This window comes from Vigna unguiculata, chromosome 4 (genome assembly GCF_004118075.2).
Source record: "Vigna unguiculata cultivar IT97K-499-35 chromosome 4, ASM411807v1, whole genome shotgun sequence".
Taxonomy (NCBI): domain Eukaryota; kingdom Viridiplantae; phylum Streptophyta; class Magnoliopsida; order Fabales; family Fabaceae; genus Vigna; species Vigna unguiculata.
The window spans coordinates 31409875-31427050 of NC_040282.1; the positions used below are offsets into that span (position 1 = coordinate 31409875).

At 36.3% G+C, this 17176-nt stretch overlaps 2 protein-coding genes across 2 annotated transcripts; both read left to right on the top strand.

Annotated features, from left to right (window-relative positions):
- The first annotated feature begins 5507 nt into the window (after positions 1-5507).
- On the top strand, positions 5508-12361 carry LOC114182370 (DEAD-box ATP-dependent RNA helicase 39-like). The gene is given in 10 exon segments (XM_028069240.1): positions 5508-5738; positions 5741-6007; positions 7453-7548; positions 7621-7809; positions 7892-8032; positions 8253-8393; positions 10052-10194; positions 11011-11140; positions 11257-11305; positions 11769-12361. Coding segments are annotated over 10 exon segments (1842 nt in total). The 3' UTR covers positions 12224-12361.
- Positions 12362-12630: 269 nt separating this feature from the next.
- LOC114182371 lies at positions 12631-13590 on the top strand. Its single transcript, XM_028069241.1, has 2 exons — positions 12631-13186; positions 13275-13590. Exons 1-2 carry the CDS (start codon positions 13013-13015, stop codon positions 13563-13565), a joined length of 465 nt encoding a protein of 154 aa, XP_027925042.1. The 5' UTR covers positions 12631-13012; the 3' UTR covers positions 13566-13590.
- The last annotated feature ends 3586 nt before the right edge of the window (positions 13591-17176 follow it).

The window sequence follows — 17176 nt, forward strand, 5'->3', positions numbered from 1 at the left end:
CCGGGTTTACTAGGCCAACTTTTTGATTGAGGTCGACTTGGCCAAATTTGGCTGAGTTTTAGTTGAATTTTGGTTGAGTTTCGATTGGTCCCAGCTCGGTCGAATTTGATTGAGTTTTGGTTGGAGTTGACTCAATCGAATTTTGCCAAATTTTAATTCAGTCCAACCCAACTTCGGCCCGGGCTAGTCCTCTCGACTTTCGGTATGAGCCGGTCTGTCTTGACCTTCGGCCATCCTAACTAGAGATGTAGTAAGGTTGGTCGACATTGAATGCCACCGTGGGATCAAACATGTGGATAACTTACCCTGTTGTGGGCAGATGACTCATACAAATGCATGCATCAGGAGGAGTCGAAAAACTTTCTCTTGATTAAGATAGGTACCGCTTGATAAATAAACAGAATGGATATCCAATTCAAAAAAAAATTATAAAACGTAATTTAGATTGAAATCCAGATTTAATAAAAATGTATTGAATTTTAATGAAATGATTTTTAAATGAATTGGATTAGAGTAATAGTGAATTGTATCAAGAAAATGAAATTTTTGTCCATCTCTAGAAAGGAGAGTTTAAAATAATAGAAAAGGAAAGAAAATAAAAAAGTGAAGCTATTTCTAAAATGTTTTCTTTCTATGTGATTTTTAAACCAATTAATTAAGAAAAATGAGAAAATAGTGATGTAATCGCACAAAAGAAAATTATGTATAAAACATGTCAATAACTTTGTTAACTATTAATGCGATAAAATACTATATGAACACAAAAGTTTAGAATAAAACAGTTGTCTAAATTATATTGTTGTTAAAGATGAAGTTACTTAATATTTTTACTTAAGTCATTGGACACATTTTAATAACATAAAATGAGCATGATGTGGCATTCCATTTCTAATAGAATAACCTACTAAAATTTCGCATCACATAATTATAATATAAAAAAGCACTCGATATAAAGTATACATGTACTAACTATTACAGTTATCCATAATATACTTGGATTAAAAGCTTAGGTATATTATGATGCCATAAAAACATAACACAAGAGTACTATTGTTTTCCAAAAGATTGCTCATAGAGCAAAAAGTTCACAATAAACTAAGAATTCTTCAAAAGGAGCTCAACAGTGAACCACAACCCAGACCAAGGAACCCACCCTACATCGCAGCATCGTCACCACTCTGAGAACCTCCAGAGGTTTCCACATCTACTCACACCAATAGTATTGGTGATCATTGCAAAAGGAAAACCACACAAAACAGACAGGCACAAGTAGGGATGGCAATTAGGGCCTGGTCCGCGGACCCGGCGCGCAGGCCCTCAGAAAAAATGCGGGGCGGGCTAGGATAGTGAGCCCGCAGGCCCGCGCGGGCTCGGCCCGCGCGGGCTCGGCCCGCGGCCCGCTCGGGCTAGCCCGCGGTCTGCGCGGGCCGGCCCGCAAGCCCGCATAAAATTAAAAAAAAAAAAACTTGTACTTGTGTATATTAATTACTTCTTTTATGGACTCTTACATTAACGTTTCAAATTCTTGTATAACTGGAAAAGACAAGTATTATGTAATTTTTAATGTGCTAAAATTTAAAGAATACATTGTGTATGTGATAGTATGAATATGATGAAAATGTTGAATTATCACTTTATCATCTAATTTCCTAAAGTCTTTACTTAATTTTGTGAACTTCTTAAAGTTTCCCAATTTTTAAACATTGAAAGTTTTATCATAAAAAATAAAAAAAATTTAAAAATTTAAAAAAAAGCGGGCTGGCCCGCGAGCCCGCGGGCCAAGGACTATGCGGGGCGGCCCAGTGTTTTCGGCCCGCATAAAGTATGCAGGGCGGGATGGGCCAGCCCGCGTTGTGCAGGCCTTAAGCGGGGCGGGCTTAAACGGGCCGGGCCAGGCCGCATTGCCACCCCTAGGCACAAGCAAGAGGGTAAGCTAGAGTAAAAAATGTTTTAATCATGTTATAAAGCAAATCAATATTCAAATCATATTATGCATAGTCAAAGCAGTAGGCACCCAAATCATGTGAAAGCAAACAATTTTAAGACTCTATGACTCAATATCCGGATCATACTCTTGATATAGAATTCTAAAGGAAGTATGTGTCTGTGCTGACTTCCAAACTCTACAAAGTCTAGACGCAAAGGGTTATCACCCAACCACACACAAGGTTAATCCTCTAATGTCTTGGGCCCAATATGTCCCAAGACTAGGACTTCCTGCCACTCTCACCACATAAATTATTCTACTCTATGTGAGTGTGAATAATTATTAGAGTTCAGGATACCTTCATTTATCTAAACATCTCATATATCAAGGTATACATTAACCACACCATCACCAAGAGTTTCCCATGAAACTCCTTTACCAACAACATTTCACATGTTAATGCACCACAACCAACCACCCCATTCTTATTTCATTTCATACCAAACAAGTCAATATTACATGAAATATACATAATCACAAATTCATGCTTTTAAGAGTAATTGAATCAATCCACAAGTTCAAGTTTAAGTAAGGAATTAAAATTTTGCAGCAAATATCGCTTAAGCTAGACTGATCTCGCTTAAGTTAGAAATTCTCGCTTAAGCTAAAATTCAAACAAAAAGCAAAGTGAAATTCTGCTATTCTCGCTTAAGCTGAAATTTCTTGCTTAAGCTAGACTGGTCTCGCTTAAGCTAGAAATTCTCGCTTAAGCTAGACTGGTCTCGCTTAAGCTAAACTGACAAATTTTCACTGGTTTCAACATGCAAAAGCACAAAATCCCAAACAACAAAAACTAAAGAAAACACAAACACATTGCATAAAACGTTGGCATCATACTTCATGCTTTAAAAGGGTATACAAATCAATCATGGGAGCATACAAACATTCAAACAACTTTGTTGTCAATCTTGCTCAAGCTAAAGAGCTCTTGCTCAGGCGACAGGAGCCTCTCGTTCAAGCGAAAAGCTCTCGCTTGGGCGAGATTGAAATCAAAGACATTATGAAGGTTCGCGAGTTCTCGCTTAAGCGAGGCCTCCTTGCTTGAGTGAGATTACTCTCGCTCAAAACTAGAGCGAGATTACTCTCGCTCAAAACTAGAGCTCGTAGCCTGAGCGACAACTCGAGTAGAACCTAGGGGTAAACTTCTTGTTAATTTTGCTTAGGCGAGGGTTGCTCACTTAGATGAAAACAACAGAGCTCTCCCCTGCTCATGCATGCAAACCAAAAAAAGGAGTACCAAACAACATTTCAACCCTTTATAGACAACCACAATAGCGAGCAAACATCATAAACATGATTTAAAACTAGGAAAACATGCAATAATCATAAAAAACTTTAAACCCTAGCTTCCCTTACCTCGAATGGAGCTAAACGTATTTAAGGGACTCTTAGTGGAGGAAAACTAGGACTAGGAACAACTTAATGAGGTGGTTGAAGAAGGCTTCAACTGTTGGAATCGAGGAACTTATGTAAGCCCTAGCAAAGTTGCTCCTCAATAGTTGGAGGGAGAAGAGGGAACTATTTTTTTGTAAAGGTGACAGAATGAAGAGTAAGTAATTGTGAGAGGGGTCTTGGAGGTCCAAAATGGGTTGATCTGTGGACGGGCCCTCGAAAAGGTCAGACCCAACCCCCTTACAGAACAAGGTGTAAAAAGAAAATAGGTCTCACACATAAAGGTGAATAAATATTTAATAATGATAAATATAAATATTTAATTCAAAAATATAAATATATTGTTGTTAAAGATGAAGTTACTTAATAATGTTTTTACTTAAGTCATTGGATACATTTTAATAACATAAAATAATGGACATGGAAGGTGAATCGATATTTAATAATGATAAATATAAATATTTACTTCAAAAACTTTATTCACACAACAATTTATAATTAAACAGTATCATGAATTTCTTATTAGACCAATATAATTTTTAATCTTTTAAAGAGTTAAATTATTTTCTTATAATTTTAAAATGAATAAAATGATTTGTTCAATCACCGTTGGTAAGTTTAACACAAAAATAATAGTTTCCTAAATGCCAATAACTATTTATAATGTGTGATTTTTGACAAATAATAAAAAAAAACTGACCTCCTTTCCCTCCCGTACCTACTTATTGTAAACAATTTCTTATAATTTTAAATTGCTAGGAATTATTCACTAAAAAGAAACCTATCTGAATACTTTTAAAAGTCACACTTTCAAAGAAAATATTTTTAAATAAGAAATCAACATTTTTTATTTTATATTGAACTCACAAAGCATGGGAAAAAAATTATTTTCATTGAATTTAAACACGATTAAATTAAATTAAAAAGTAAAAGACCAAACCACATCTAATTAGAAATATTATTGTTAAATCATTTCAGAGGTCTCCATTTTTATAACGAAATCTCAAGTAGAATGTTCAAAAAAATTCTTATGTGCAAATAAAACTAGTAACGATAGGAAATAAATATTATAAATAGATATACACAAGTAATGGGTATGAGTATTTTTTTTTTATATTTGAATTAATGGGACGGGTACGAATATTATAGGATCCATATCTATGAATACCCGTACCCACTACTCTAATTTAAATGTAAAAACAATAAAAAAAATATGATTAAAACATTAATATATTGATTTTGAATGAGTTGTTTTGGATCACTTGGTTTTAAAATATCTCCATTTATTTGTAAATTGTTATTCAACACTAATGAGTTATTTACACTTTGTTTGAAATTTATGATTGTTAAGCATTGTATTTTTATTTGATTTTATGATTAAAGTAGATTAAATATTAAATTTTCTTTTTTTAAATACTGCGGGTACCTGTGAATGTTAAACAAAATATGTGACCCGCATAATGGATACTTACACGGATATGACTGCGGATATGAGACAGATATTTATTCAGCAAGTAGGATACAGATAGAGTCGTCAAAATGGGTTATAACCCGCGAGCCAACCCGCCTCATCACGGGTTCGGGCCGGCTTGGGTTGAAAAAAAATTACAAATTTCAGTACGGGTTAAAAATGAATCCAACCCATTAAGAATCCGATTCATTCGGATTGAACCCGTGATGAGCCGGGTTGACTCACCAATCCGCCAATAAATTTTAAATATTAAATTAATATATATATATATATAATTTAATTATTTAATACTTAATCTTTTAATATTTTTAGTTAACATTCTCTTTTTCTTGTAGATGGGTAACCCGGCTCGGTCCATAACGGATTGGCCACTTAATGGGTCGGGTAACCTATTTTGACAGCTTTAGATACAGAGGAACTACTATCCGTATCTTATCAGCTATACATTTGGAACATAATTATTTTTTATATAAAAAATTATAAATTAAATATGTCTTCTTCTCCTAAGTCTAATTTAAATTTTTAAAATTTTAAAATATCTGATGCTGCTTTTGTTTGGCTTGCAAAACTATCTTGATCCTGCAACAAGTGTTATCAACAATGCTTCTAAAAGCACCTCTCTGTTATGTGATCCTAAAACCCCCACACTTTGCATCCATGGCGGGAGCTACAGGAAGAACCCTCTTCACCTTCTCCCTCTCTTCCTCTTCTTCTTATTCTTCATTCACGCGCTTCCTCGCCAAGCGCGTCCCACTACGCAAACCCCTCCCACTTCTCCCCCGCCTCCGCCCACTCTGCTCCGTCGCTGCTGCGCCGGAAACCGCCGACGCGAAGCATTCTTTACTCCTGGAGAGGCTCCGGGCGCGACACCTCAGGGATGCCGCGAGAATCGCCCCGAACCGAGGAAGAAGGCCAGGGGCGCCGCCTTTGCTGAGGCTGAGAAAGAGAGGGCGAAGAAGGAGAAGAAGGTGGTTGCCAGTTTCGAGGAGTTGGGAATGAGTGAGGAAGTTATGGGGGCGGTTAGGGAAATGAGCATCGAAGTACCCACTGAGATACAGGGAATTGGCATCCCCGCCGTTTTGGAAGAGAAGAGTGTCGTTTTGGGGTCGCATACTGGCTCTGGCAAAACTCTCGCCTACTTGCTTCCTCTTGTTCAGGTGTTGTTCTGCATTCGTTTTGAAAATGGAAATTTGTGAGCTAACTAAGTTCATTTCCAATACAAGAGTGTTAGTTATATTATACTCCCTCATATAATTTATGATAACTTGGAATTTTTGTTTCAATGCAATCCTACACTTCAATATTTTTTTTTTTGTTTGTAATTTAACTTTTCAAAACTTGAAACCATTTTTTTTAATTCTTGTGAACTAAGTCCCAGGTCTTCGGATTCGTTTCATGTCACACTAGCATGTTCGAATAAGGTGTCATGTAAGACACAAATTTTAAACTTATGCCATTGGCTATGAACTGTGCATTTGAGATGATCTAAAAATTTTAAGATCGTAACCTCGCCATGTTGTGTACACTTAAGAGTATTAGACACTACTAATGCCCCTACGTAATTTTAGGCTAAATGAGCATTTTGGTTCCTGAATGTGTGAAAATTCAGTACCAGAAGGAAAGAAAGTTCCGAGTTTGTCCCCAATGTGGAAAAAGTTAGACAATTACATCCTTTTGTCTAACTTACAAACAAGTTGGTTTTTGAATTTTACTATTTAATGTCAAATTGGTTGTCAAAATATAACTTAGTATCAACTTGGTTCTTAAATATTCCATCTTAATGATGAAGTGGTCCAGCAAAACTTAATTACACATTCAGGTACTTAATAATACTTTTTGGTCTTTTAGGGACTAAATTGTCATCGATTTACACATTTAAGAATTAAAATAGACATTGATGTACCCATTCAAGGACCAAATTTGTCATTCATCCTAAACTTTATATGAATGTATTTTTAATTTTTAATGTTTAAACTTTAAAGAGTTTTCAAGGTATAATATTGTATCTACTGTGATATTATGAGGAGGAATACTGATCCTATGAGCATGTTTGGCTGCCTTTTGATAATTTCAGAAGAATAATTAAAGTATATTGAATTGAAAAATAGAAGTAGGAGTGTGAAAAATGTAGTGAAGATGAGTAGTTATGTTAGAAAGTAACTTCCATTTTCACGAGAATGTAAAATACAGTTCTTTCACCATGGGAATAAGAAGTGAGACAAACATTTTATTTTCATGGGAATCAACAAGAATAAACCTATGCAGGGTTGGTTTTGGCAAAACTTGTATGAAACATGAGTATGTGCTATTCCTTAGTTTACTTAAAAAATTAATCACTCTTTTGATACCTTGAAATGAGAATAAGATTCCCTAGTTCACTATTTGTTTTTGCTATTCCTTAGTTTACTTTTTTTTTTAACCAAACAAGAAAATATGTTGGTCCATATAGTTCACTTTCCGGAAAATAACTTTTGTTATAATCTTAAAGTGAATAATGTTTGCACCTACTTGTCTTGGAATGTTATTTAGATTTAGCTTAGGCAAACTTGTGTAGCATCTATGTAGCTGCTGAGACACTGTTAATTTGTTGACGTACCTGTAGTTACTAAGACGGGATGAACAATTGAATGGAATAATGTTGAAGCCCAGGCGTCCACGAGCTGTTGTGCTGTGTCCTACAAGGGAGTTATCTGAGCAGGTAAACTGCATTTAAGCTGTATAGATCACTCCTATTAAGTTGGATTACATTAATGTGAAGTGGGCTTTATAGGTTTTTCGAGTAGCAAAATCGATAAGCCATCATGCACGATTTAGGTGCACCATGGTAAGTGGTGGTGGCCGGATTAGGCCTCAGGAGGATTCCCTTAACAACCCCATTGATATGGTAGTTGGTACCCCTGGTAGGGTTCTTCAGCATATTGATGAGGGAAACATGGTGTATGGTGAGATCAAATACTTGGTGAGTATGTCACAATTGACAGTTTTTAATAGACAACAATGAGTTTAAGCTTCACTTACTGATGATGGTCTTTGCTTTGCAGGTATTGGATGAGGCAGACACAATGTTTGATCGGGGTTTTGGTCCTGATATACGCAAGTTTCTGGGCCCGCTAAAAAGTCGTGCTTCAAAACCTGATGGCCTTGGTTTTCAGACTATCTTGGTAACTGCAACCATGACAAAGGTGTGTGAGCACCATATTCTTGTTGGCTACATGCAATTTAAATACTAATGGTTCAGAAGATTATTCATAATATGGGTGCCCTTATGTATAAATGTTAGTCCGATGGTTGTTTTTCACTTTCTTGAATTCTGGACAATCCCTATTATATTTCAGTGTGATGCATTTTTCATGATCAATTTTTGACAATGAACTTCAGTATTGATTTCTTTGAGTCTTGCAGGCTGTGCAAAAGCTGATTGATGAGGAGTTTCAAGGCATTGTTCATCTGCGCACATCAACATTGCATAAAAAAATTTCTTCTGCTCGTCATGATTTTATTAGACTTTCAGGTTCTGAGAACAAGCTCGAAGCATTACTGCAGGTATACTTATTATATATTTTGGTGTGTTTGACATGTGTCAACCTATGGTTGATAATTTTAGTTTGTGTTCGGATGTGTAATCAAGTGGCACCAAGTCTGTTTGGGATTATTTGGTCCTGGGATTAAGTCTCACACAGGCTGTTTTTCTTTCACTTTAGCTAATGAAATATAAGTCTAGGCTGTTATTGGTTGGAGTTAGGATGTGATGGTACCAACTAACTCTAAAAAATATAATAGAGGGAATACGTGTATACTAGTTACTAATGATTGTATTTGTCTGACCCCAAGTCCATTAAGATAACATTGTTAGGGTTGATCACCGTATTCAAGTTATTGTCCACTTTGGAATCCAGAACTCTTTTCATAGTTTTTTCCTTCTTAAAGGTGTCTTGGAGATGAAAGTGTATTTAAATTACCCTTGTCCCAACTCGTAAGTAATATGGGACTATTGAGAGTACTAGAATAATGTTAATTACAACTTTAAAAGAGTACTACATGACTTCTTTGATTATAAAATGACTTTACACATAATGTTGTGAACTAACTACTCTAAAAGCTAGATCTGTTATGTGAAGATGCATGAATGATTTATCCATTGAGCTTGACATGTGAATAATGCACAGGGCCACATACCTTATCTTGAAGTCAATTTTCTCTTAGAATACTGGAAGTAGCAAGCATCTAAGTCTAGACCACTTGGTCTCGTAGAGATCCTAAACCATGTCAGGAACCAACTATATTTCAAAAGTTTAAGCTTAATAGGCAAGGGCACATGAATGTTTTTATTATATTATATCTGTACAATACAACTAACTAAGATATTATCTGAGGATTGACAACAAAGCATAAAAACTTCTAAAAAGTTGAAGAAAATTGCAATATTTGGTGCCTATTGCATGTTTTAAACACTTGGCTACGCAAAAGGTGAGATATGACCCTAAATTTGTAATGTTGCTGATCTATTGATGTGTGTGTGTTTCACTGAGAACTTTAACACATTCAATATTCTAATATTGCATTGTTTCATTTTTATTTGTGTTCCCAGTTATGGTAAGTTTTCCTTCTAGTAAGGGTGTCCAAATTATGATCTTTAGTTTTACAAGAAAAATGAAATATTTTTTTCAGTTGAGGAAACTTCTACTTTTTTGCAATTTTTCTTTTATTTTCTGTTCACATTCAACATTTTTATCCGCTTTTGTTGTTTTGTAATAAAAGCTATGGTGCATGCTTTTCAAATCATAGACTTTGAGCTGTCAAAAGGAATCACAAACCTAGCCCACCATAAGTCTTAATTGGGTTGGGTTGGTGAAAAATTGGCTCACCAAGAAGACCCCATGTTAATTTGGCCAAGCTCACTTTGCTCATGGCAACCCAAGTTCAACCCATGGTGAGCTAGGTTGGGTGTTCTTTTTTTTTTTTTTGCTTTTTTAATTTTGTACTTTTTCAGCATTTGAATTGTTTAATGTTTGAAATTTGAGTAATTGTTCTTTTAAACTTCTCTTTGGTTTAAACTTGAATTTTGGCTAATTATTGTTTTAGTGAACTGGTTGGTTAAGTCATTTTTTGACTACGTGTGTGGCATTATCATTGTAGTTGGCTCGGTTGTTTTCTTGATTTATTGGGTTTTCATTATATGTTTTCTGATCACATGATGGTAGGTACTAGAACCAACCCTTGCAAAGGGTAACAGGGTGATGGTTTTCTGCAATACATTGGATTCTAGTCGTGCTGTGGATCATTTTCTTGGTGAAAATCAGATTTCTACTGTGAACTACCATGGTGAGGTACCAGCAGAGCAAAGGTAATGTGCTATATTGAAATTCTTATCTACTTCCTCTTTATTTTGTTATGGCACAGAATTAAGCTGCCCAGAAATAGGCACACTGTAGCTGTTGAATTTGACTAAGCTTTAAAATGAGCAGATATGTAAAGTGAAAGGGTATATCTAATGTTGATTTGAACTGGGCAAGTTTAGAAGGGGTAGGTGCGTCTCCCTACTTTATTTCAAATTAGGTGCATCTTGTCACTTTAAAGAAATTCAATCCATGGAAAAGAGGTAATACCGTAATAGAAAGTGAAATATGTCAAATATATTTTACCAATGAGGCTTACAATAAATATGATACAATACTCTGACTTCACGCCTGTTTTTATTCTAAAACTTCGATGATCAGAAGACAACAATACCCTCTGCTTTAGGGACTCCGAATAACTGCTAAATTAACCAAGAAGATTTTACTCATTACGTGACAATAAATACTTCTGAACACTTCCTCAACTTGTTATAAATAAACCCACTTGACCAAAGGCATATAAAAACTATACATGAATTCTTGCTAAACTTGTAACGGGTTTCAAATACAATGACAGAAATTAAAATGTCATTAAAGAAGATGGGCACTGCTTAGACAACTCATTGACCTGATACTAGGCAGCTAGATTGATTAATGACCGAAGAAAATAGAGAAAGAATGGGCCAAGCAATAAATGGAATTTGTGTACTATAAAATTGCATATGGTAGCTTTTGAGCCTATGATGCCATTTGAACCACTGCCTCTCCGGTGCTCTGTTTCATATCATGCCCACTTATTTATAGTGCTTTTCCCTTAAATTCAGGGTTGAAAATCTCAGAAAGTTCAAGAGTGATGGTGATGATTGTCCTACGTTGGTTTGCACGGACCTGGCTGCTAGGGGTCTAGACTTGGATGTAGATCATGTTGTCATGTTTGACTTCCCCTTGAATTCTGTGAGCATCATATCTATTAATTTATTTAGTGGCCTATTAGGTCAGAGTACCTTCTTTCTGCCTTCCCCTTTTGATATGAATTGCCTATAAACCTATCTTTTTCCTTTCTATTTTAGATTGACTACCTTCATCGCACAGGTAGAACTGCTCGTATGGGTGCAAAAGGTAACAAATTCTTATATAATTTAATTTAATCAGTTTATCTCAATCAATAATCTCGATCTTTATTCTGCAAGCAGTATATTTGCCTTAGTATTTGTAAAGTTGGAAGCTGCAGTCAATGTTCCTAGGTTGCATATACAATCTGCCTACAAATGTTCTCTTAGTCACCTTGAAATTGCTTATAAATTAGAAGACAAAATTGATTACTGTGTATTTGATTTTAAATATCTGCATGCAGCATTTCTAACTGCCGTAAAATATTGGTCATTATGTACCGAAGCAAAGAAAGGAAGAAAAAGATCTTGATGTGTATCATATCGGGTTATACAGGGTTTCTTCTGTTTGTTGTACCAGATCCATGCTACCTTATTACGTCTAGTCATCATAACTTAGATTACATTGCATTGTGACTGTTACAGATATGTAGATGTACTTGGAAGATCTAAAATGCTCTTTTCTCATGCAGGGAAGGTAACAAGTTTAGTTGCTAAGAAGGACTTGGACTTGGCCAGCAAAATAGAGGAAGCAATAAGGAAGAATGAGAGTTTGGAGGCTATCACAAAAGAAAGTGTTCGAAGGGACACTGCAAGGACCCAAAACACAGAGCAGAAGGGAAAGGGTAGAAAAATGGTTCAAGTTTCAAAAGTCAAGGGCAAATTTGGTAGTCGTTCCAGTTCTGGAAATAATAGATCAGGTATAAAATCTGGGAAAGCTTCACCAGTCAAATCTATGAAAAAAGGGATTAACGTTTCAAAATCTGGAAAATCTTCTAGTGCAAGTAGCACCATCAGAAAAGGATCTTCAGAAAGGAGGCAAACAACTAAAGTGGTCAGTGCCACCAAATCTACGAATTCTAAACTTAATGTTGTGGGGTTTCGGGGAAAAAACTCATCTTCAAATAACAATGGTTCGGTTTTGTGAAGTGGATAGTGCGTCATATTTGTATCTTGGGAGTAAATGCCTCTCAATTTTGTGTACTAGATAAGTATTTTTCTGTTAGATAAGTATTCTGTAGTTAAATTATTATAATATTATAATAATTTACTATTTTTTTCTTTTTCTGGCAGCTATTACACATGATAATTTAATGGATAAACATTTAATTAGATAAGATTTTAATTCATGCTTTTACTTCCCTCAAAATTTAGCAGTTTCTGAATATTTTGTATGTCGTTACAGCATATGGACTAAAACAACCATGTAGAGGATCATAATATAATGAGTTAATTATGTTTTTGAAATTGGTTCCTCTCTCAAACGTTAAACCATTTTGGTCCTCGTGATTTTGGAACTACTGGCTTTAGTCCCTAATTTGTGAACGGCGTTAAGTCTGTGACTGCGTGACAAACGGCGTTCCACCTAAGCTGGTCATCTGATGACACGTGTCTACTCAGATGCTGACACGTGTTAAATTAATATTTATAATTCATAAATTAAATTTTTTTTCTTCATTTTGAGCACGTGCAGTTGGCCTTTTAAAGTGTGGAACCGTTAGGTTTGTGGAAGTCTGTGAATCCATCGAAAGCCATTACCACGCCATCGAAGAGAAAGAGTTTGGAAGAAAGATGTGGATGTTGAAATCTGAAGGAACGGAAATAGAAAGCCATTACCACGCCATCATAGAATATTGAAGTGCTCAAGATTTGTGGATCAACATAAAGGTAGGTTGATTTGATTAATTGGGAATTTTTTGTGTTTTAGGGTTTGTAAATGAAGAGGAGTGTTGGGTCGAAGGGTTGTCCATTGTCTTCGTCTTCTTCTGCGCAAGTGGGATCTTCTCATTTTGGAAGAAAAGTTTGTGGTTGTGGTGATCAATTATTGCTTCTTAAAGCAACTACTACAAAGAATAATGACAGATTTTTCTTCAGGTGTCGAAATTGGGCTGTACGTATATGTTGTTATGGTGTGTGTTTTGGTGAATTTGTTTGTGGGCATGTCTCAGTTTTCTAAAATTTCTTACTTTGTTTTGTAGACTGAATCACATTGTAACTATTTCCGATGGGCTGATGCGGTAGAAGGTGAAGTCGAACGAAAGCCTGAATGTGACGAACGAAAGCCTGAATGTGAAGAAGGAGAGAATGAAAATTTAAGTGGCAGTGATACAGTGATACTTCAGTTGTTGCAGAAGAATGCCAAACTAAAGAAGAAATTATCGATGGAGAGAAAAATGGGAGAAATAAAGTTATTTTTGTTCATTTTATCTTGGGGTTTTACTGTCATACTTTGTGTTCTATTTCTGTTAAAGACGAATTGTAAGGAATAAGGTTGAATTTAAGTGCAGATTCTAGAATGGGTTGTTGAATTGAAGTGCAGATTCTGTTTTTGTTTCTGTCAATGTTATGAAGTGCAGATTCTGGAATGGAATGTTGAATTTAAGTTTGTTAAAGCTGGTTATTTAGATTAGATTCTGGAATGGAATGTTGAATTTAAGGTTGTTAAAAAATTTTATTGATTTGGATTAATATTGGGAGCAGTAATGACATGAATGGTTGGTATGATATTTTGAACAGATTTAATTGGTCATATTTTGAATCAGTTGAAGTCCATTAATGTGCCCGCGAGCAAGAATTTTTCGCATTGCTTCCCTGATTTGTAATTGACACCATTAATCCAGATTTGTACACATGCTTTTGTTCACTTTAATAACCCAATTGGCACCATTAACGGCCATTTATATTTGGCACCATTAACCCAAATTTGTACACTTTAATAATCCAATTTAGAAAATGGAGCATCAATTTAGAACCTGCCCATGATTGTTAACAGTGCATGACATATACTATTGAAAACAGTGATCCAAGTGGTCCTAGATGTCTGCTAAAGCTAAAACAACAACAACTGGAACTCTGCATCACAGCTAACAAAAAATACATTTACTTCAAAATATCCATGTGACCATCACTACAAAACACAACTCCCAATATTGTTCACATAGGTTGTCCGCTAGGTGGGTTGCTTGAACTTGCTTGTGAACCTAAAGTTGGTGCGCCGCTTGGGAGCTTCCATGACCTTCCTCCTTTCCTATTAAATTTCCTGCTTGTGGTGGTAGCAGATCTTAAAGTGGTGTTCCTCCCGGATGCCTTGCTAGTAGCAGCTGCAGTTTTTGCAAACTTCTTCCTTTTCTGTTTTCCCTGCAAAGACCGCACAGTCATTAGTTTCAACTTCATAATTATATCGTACTTCATTTGATTATGATAGACAAATTTACCTTGTTAGTTTTTCCCTGCTTGCAGCTTCTGATGTTGTGATCAAACTGGCCACAGTTACTGCACTTCATTCTAAGATGCTTCTTCCCTAACCTAGAGTGGCTGACATCTTCATCAGGTTCTCTTCTTCTTAATTTTCGTGGCCTCCCAGGAGGAGTCTTAAATATTGGGGGTAGGATTTGTGGTCCATTACTTTTAGGCCACAGTTGTTGGCCATTAATGGGTGAAATTGGTGACCCATAACAAGCTTCATAAGCCTCCCTTTTGTAATAAGCATGCACATAATCAGAGGGCTGTTCTACCCTGTAATTGATTGCAGCCACGACATGTCTACATGGTATGCCAACTAAGTCCCAAAAATAACATGTGCAGCTGTGGTTTGTGAGGTCAACTATGAATTTATCCATGGTGAATCCTTGTGTAACTTCAAACTTACCATCTCCAGTCAAAACAGCAAACCAGTTTCCACTTTTCTCTATTTCCCTATCTAGCCTTTTGTTAGGTTTAGGCATTACAACACCCGTAAATGCAGTTAATTTTTCCCGCAAATGTGCAAACCTACTCATCAAGTATGTCCTAATCCACTCCATCATTGTTATAATCGGTTTATCCCTAGCTAACAATATAGTGCTATTAAATGACTCTGATAAGTTGTTCATGAGGACATCACACCTAGAATATGCACTAAATGCATGTTTACACCAAGACTTACGTGGAATTGCATGTAACCATTCAGCAGCTTCTTGATTGACCTTCTTGAGCTCTTCCATACTTGTTTCCCAGCCTTGGTAGTATGTGGCTTTAGCAGCAGCCATCATGAGATTCCTAATGACTATACCACCACCAAATCTCTTCTTGTAGTTGCTGTACAGATGCCTTAGACAAAATCGATGCTCCACTCCATGCAATAGTTCATCAAATACTTGCATCAGTCCCTGTAAAATGTACATATACAATAAGTCAATCATACATATAATTTAATTGGTGACACTTAAGTACATGAATTTGAATTTACCTTTTGCTGGTCCGAAATAAATACCCATCGATTACTTTGAATGTCTCCAATGTCCTCTAACAATAATGTTAGGAACCACCTCCAAGTCTCCTTGCACTTATTCTCTACAACATCAAATGCCAGTGGAAAGTACTGGTCATTTGGATCCCTTGCCACAACAACTAAAATGGTCTACAGCCATTCACGAACCCTTTCTTGCACCCATCTAGACACAAATAGAAAGAACCAAACCGTGGCTACAATATGGGCTGAGGTTGATTAATTTTTATCTTAACTGTTGTTTCAATAGACACTCTCCTTAGCTCTATAGCATAATCATATAGCATATTGTATTGCTTTTGCCCATCTCCTTCAAGAATGTCCATTGCAATCTCTTTTGCTCTACAAGCCCTCCAGGGGGTTATTGCAACACTGTACGACCTTCGGACATCATCAATTATTTCATTGGCTGTCATTCTCCCAACATTTCTAAACTTATCAACTACAATTTTGGAAACCCATTCCTTGTTTGCATTCTTGTTAACAAAAACTCTGCCACAATTATGACTATCAATCAAGGTCTTCACCCTAAAAGTTTGACTTCCTCCAACTTTGCTGCATAAAATCAAAAATCCACACTTCCTTTTGCAAATAGCCCTTACTCGGACATCATCATTCTTCACAAATTTAACTTCTCTGCCATTCAACACAGAATGCTCCATCAAAGCTTGCTTGAATTGTTTCAAGGAAGAAAACTCCATCCCAAGTTTGAATTTGAATTCCTTGCACATGTCTTCGCCCATGAATATTGGGTATTTCCTGCCACCATCCCCATAAGCAATGTCAACATCACTATCTAGCTCATCAGTGCTGTAGTTCGCATATATTTCATGATCAGCAGTACTTTGTTGTGTGGTAGAAGTACCCACACCTTCACTTTGGTTTCCTTCAGCTGTAGGTATAATAGCTGTTCTTGACCTCTTCCTAGTTTTCCACTCTTGCTTGAATTTTTTCCACCTGTCTAAAACTTGAGAAAAATTCCTGCGTGGAATATCTTCCAACCCAAAACAGTCATCATCATCTCTATGTCTTTCTTCCTCACTCTCATCCAATTCATCACCTTGATCATCACCTGAAACAACACCAGATTCATCACCAGATTCAACACCAGCGTTTGATTCTTCTTCATTTGGCCCAGCAGCAGCAGCGTTTGCCTCTTCTTCATTCACCTCACCACCATTATGAACAGCGTTTGATTCTTCTTCATTTGGCCCAGCAGCAGCGTTTGCCTCTTCTTCATTCACCTCATCACCATTACGAACAACAGTTGATTCTTCTTCATTTGGCCCAGCAGCAGCAGCGTTTGCCTCTTCTTCATTCACCTCACCACCATTATGAACAACAATTTCTTCTTCTTCATTTGGCCCAGCAACAGCAGCCTCTTCTTCATCTATCACACCAACATTAACAGCGACACCAGCCTCTTCATTTGCCCCAGCAACACCCTGTTCTTCAAGTATCACACTAACATTAACAGCAGCAACAACCTCCTCATTTGTCCCAACAACAGCCCCTTCAATAAGTTCAATAACTTGAGCAGAACTAACCACATGCTCCACATAAATCTCAACCTCCTCGTTTTTATTTTCTGCATATTCGGCCAACTCCAAAGCA

Bases quoted from the DNA above. Each gene is read 5' to 3' on its own strand.
- LOC114182371 (XM_028069241.1), top strand. From the start codon at position 13,013: ATGAAGAGGAGTGTTGGGTCGAAGGGTTGTCCATTGTCTTCGTCTTCT. The intron at 13,187-13,274 runs GTACGTATATGT...TTTGTTTTGTAG, and splicing joins TCAGGTGTCGAAATTGGGCT to ACTGAATCACATTGTAACTA.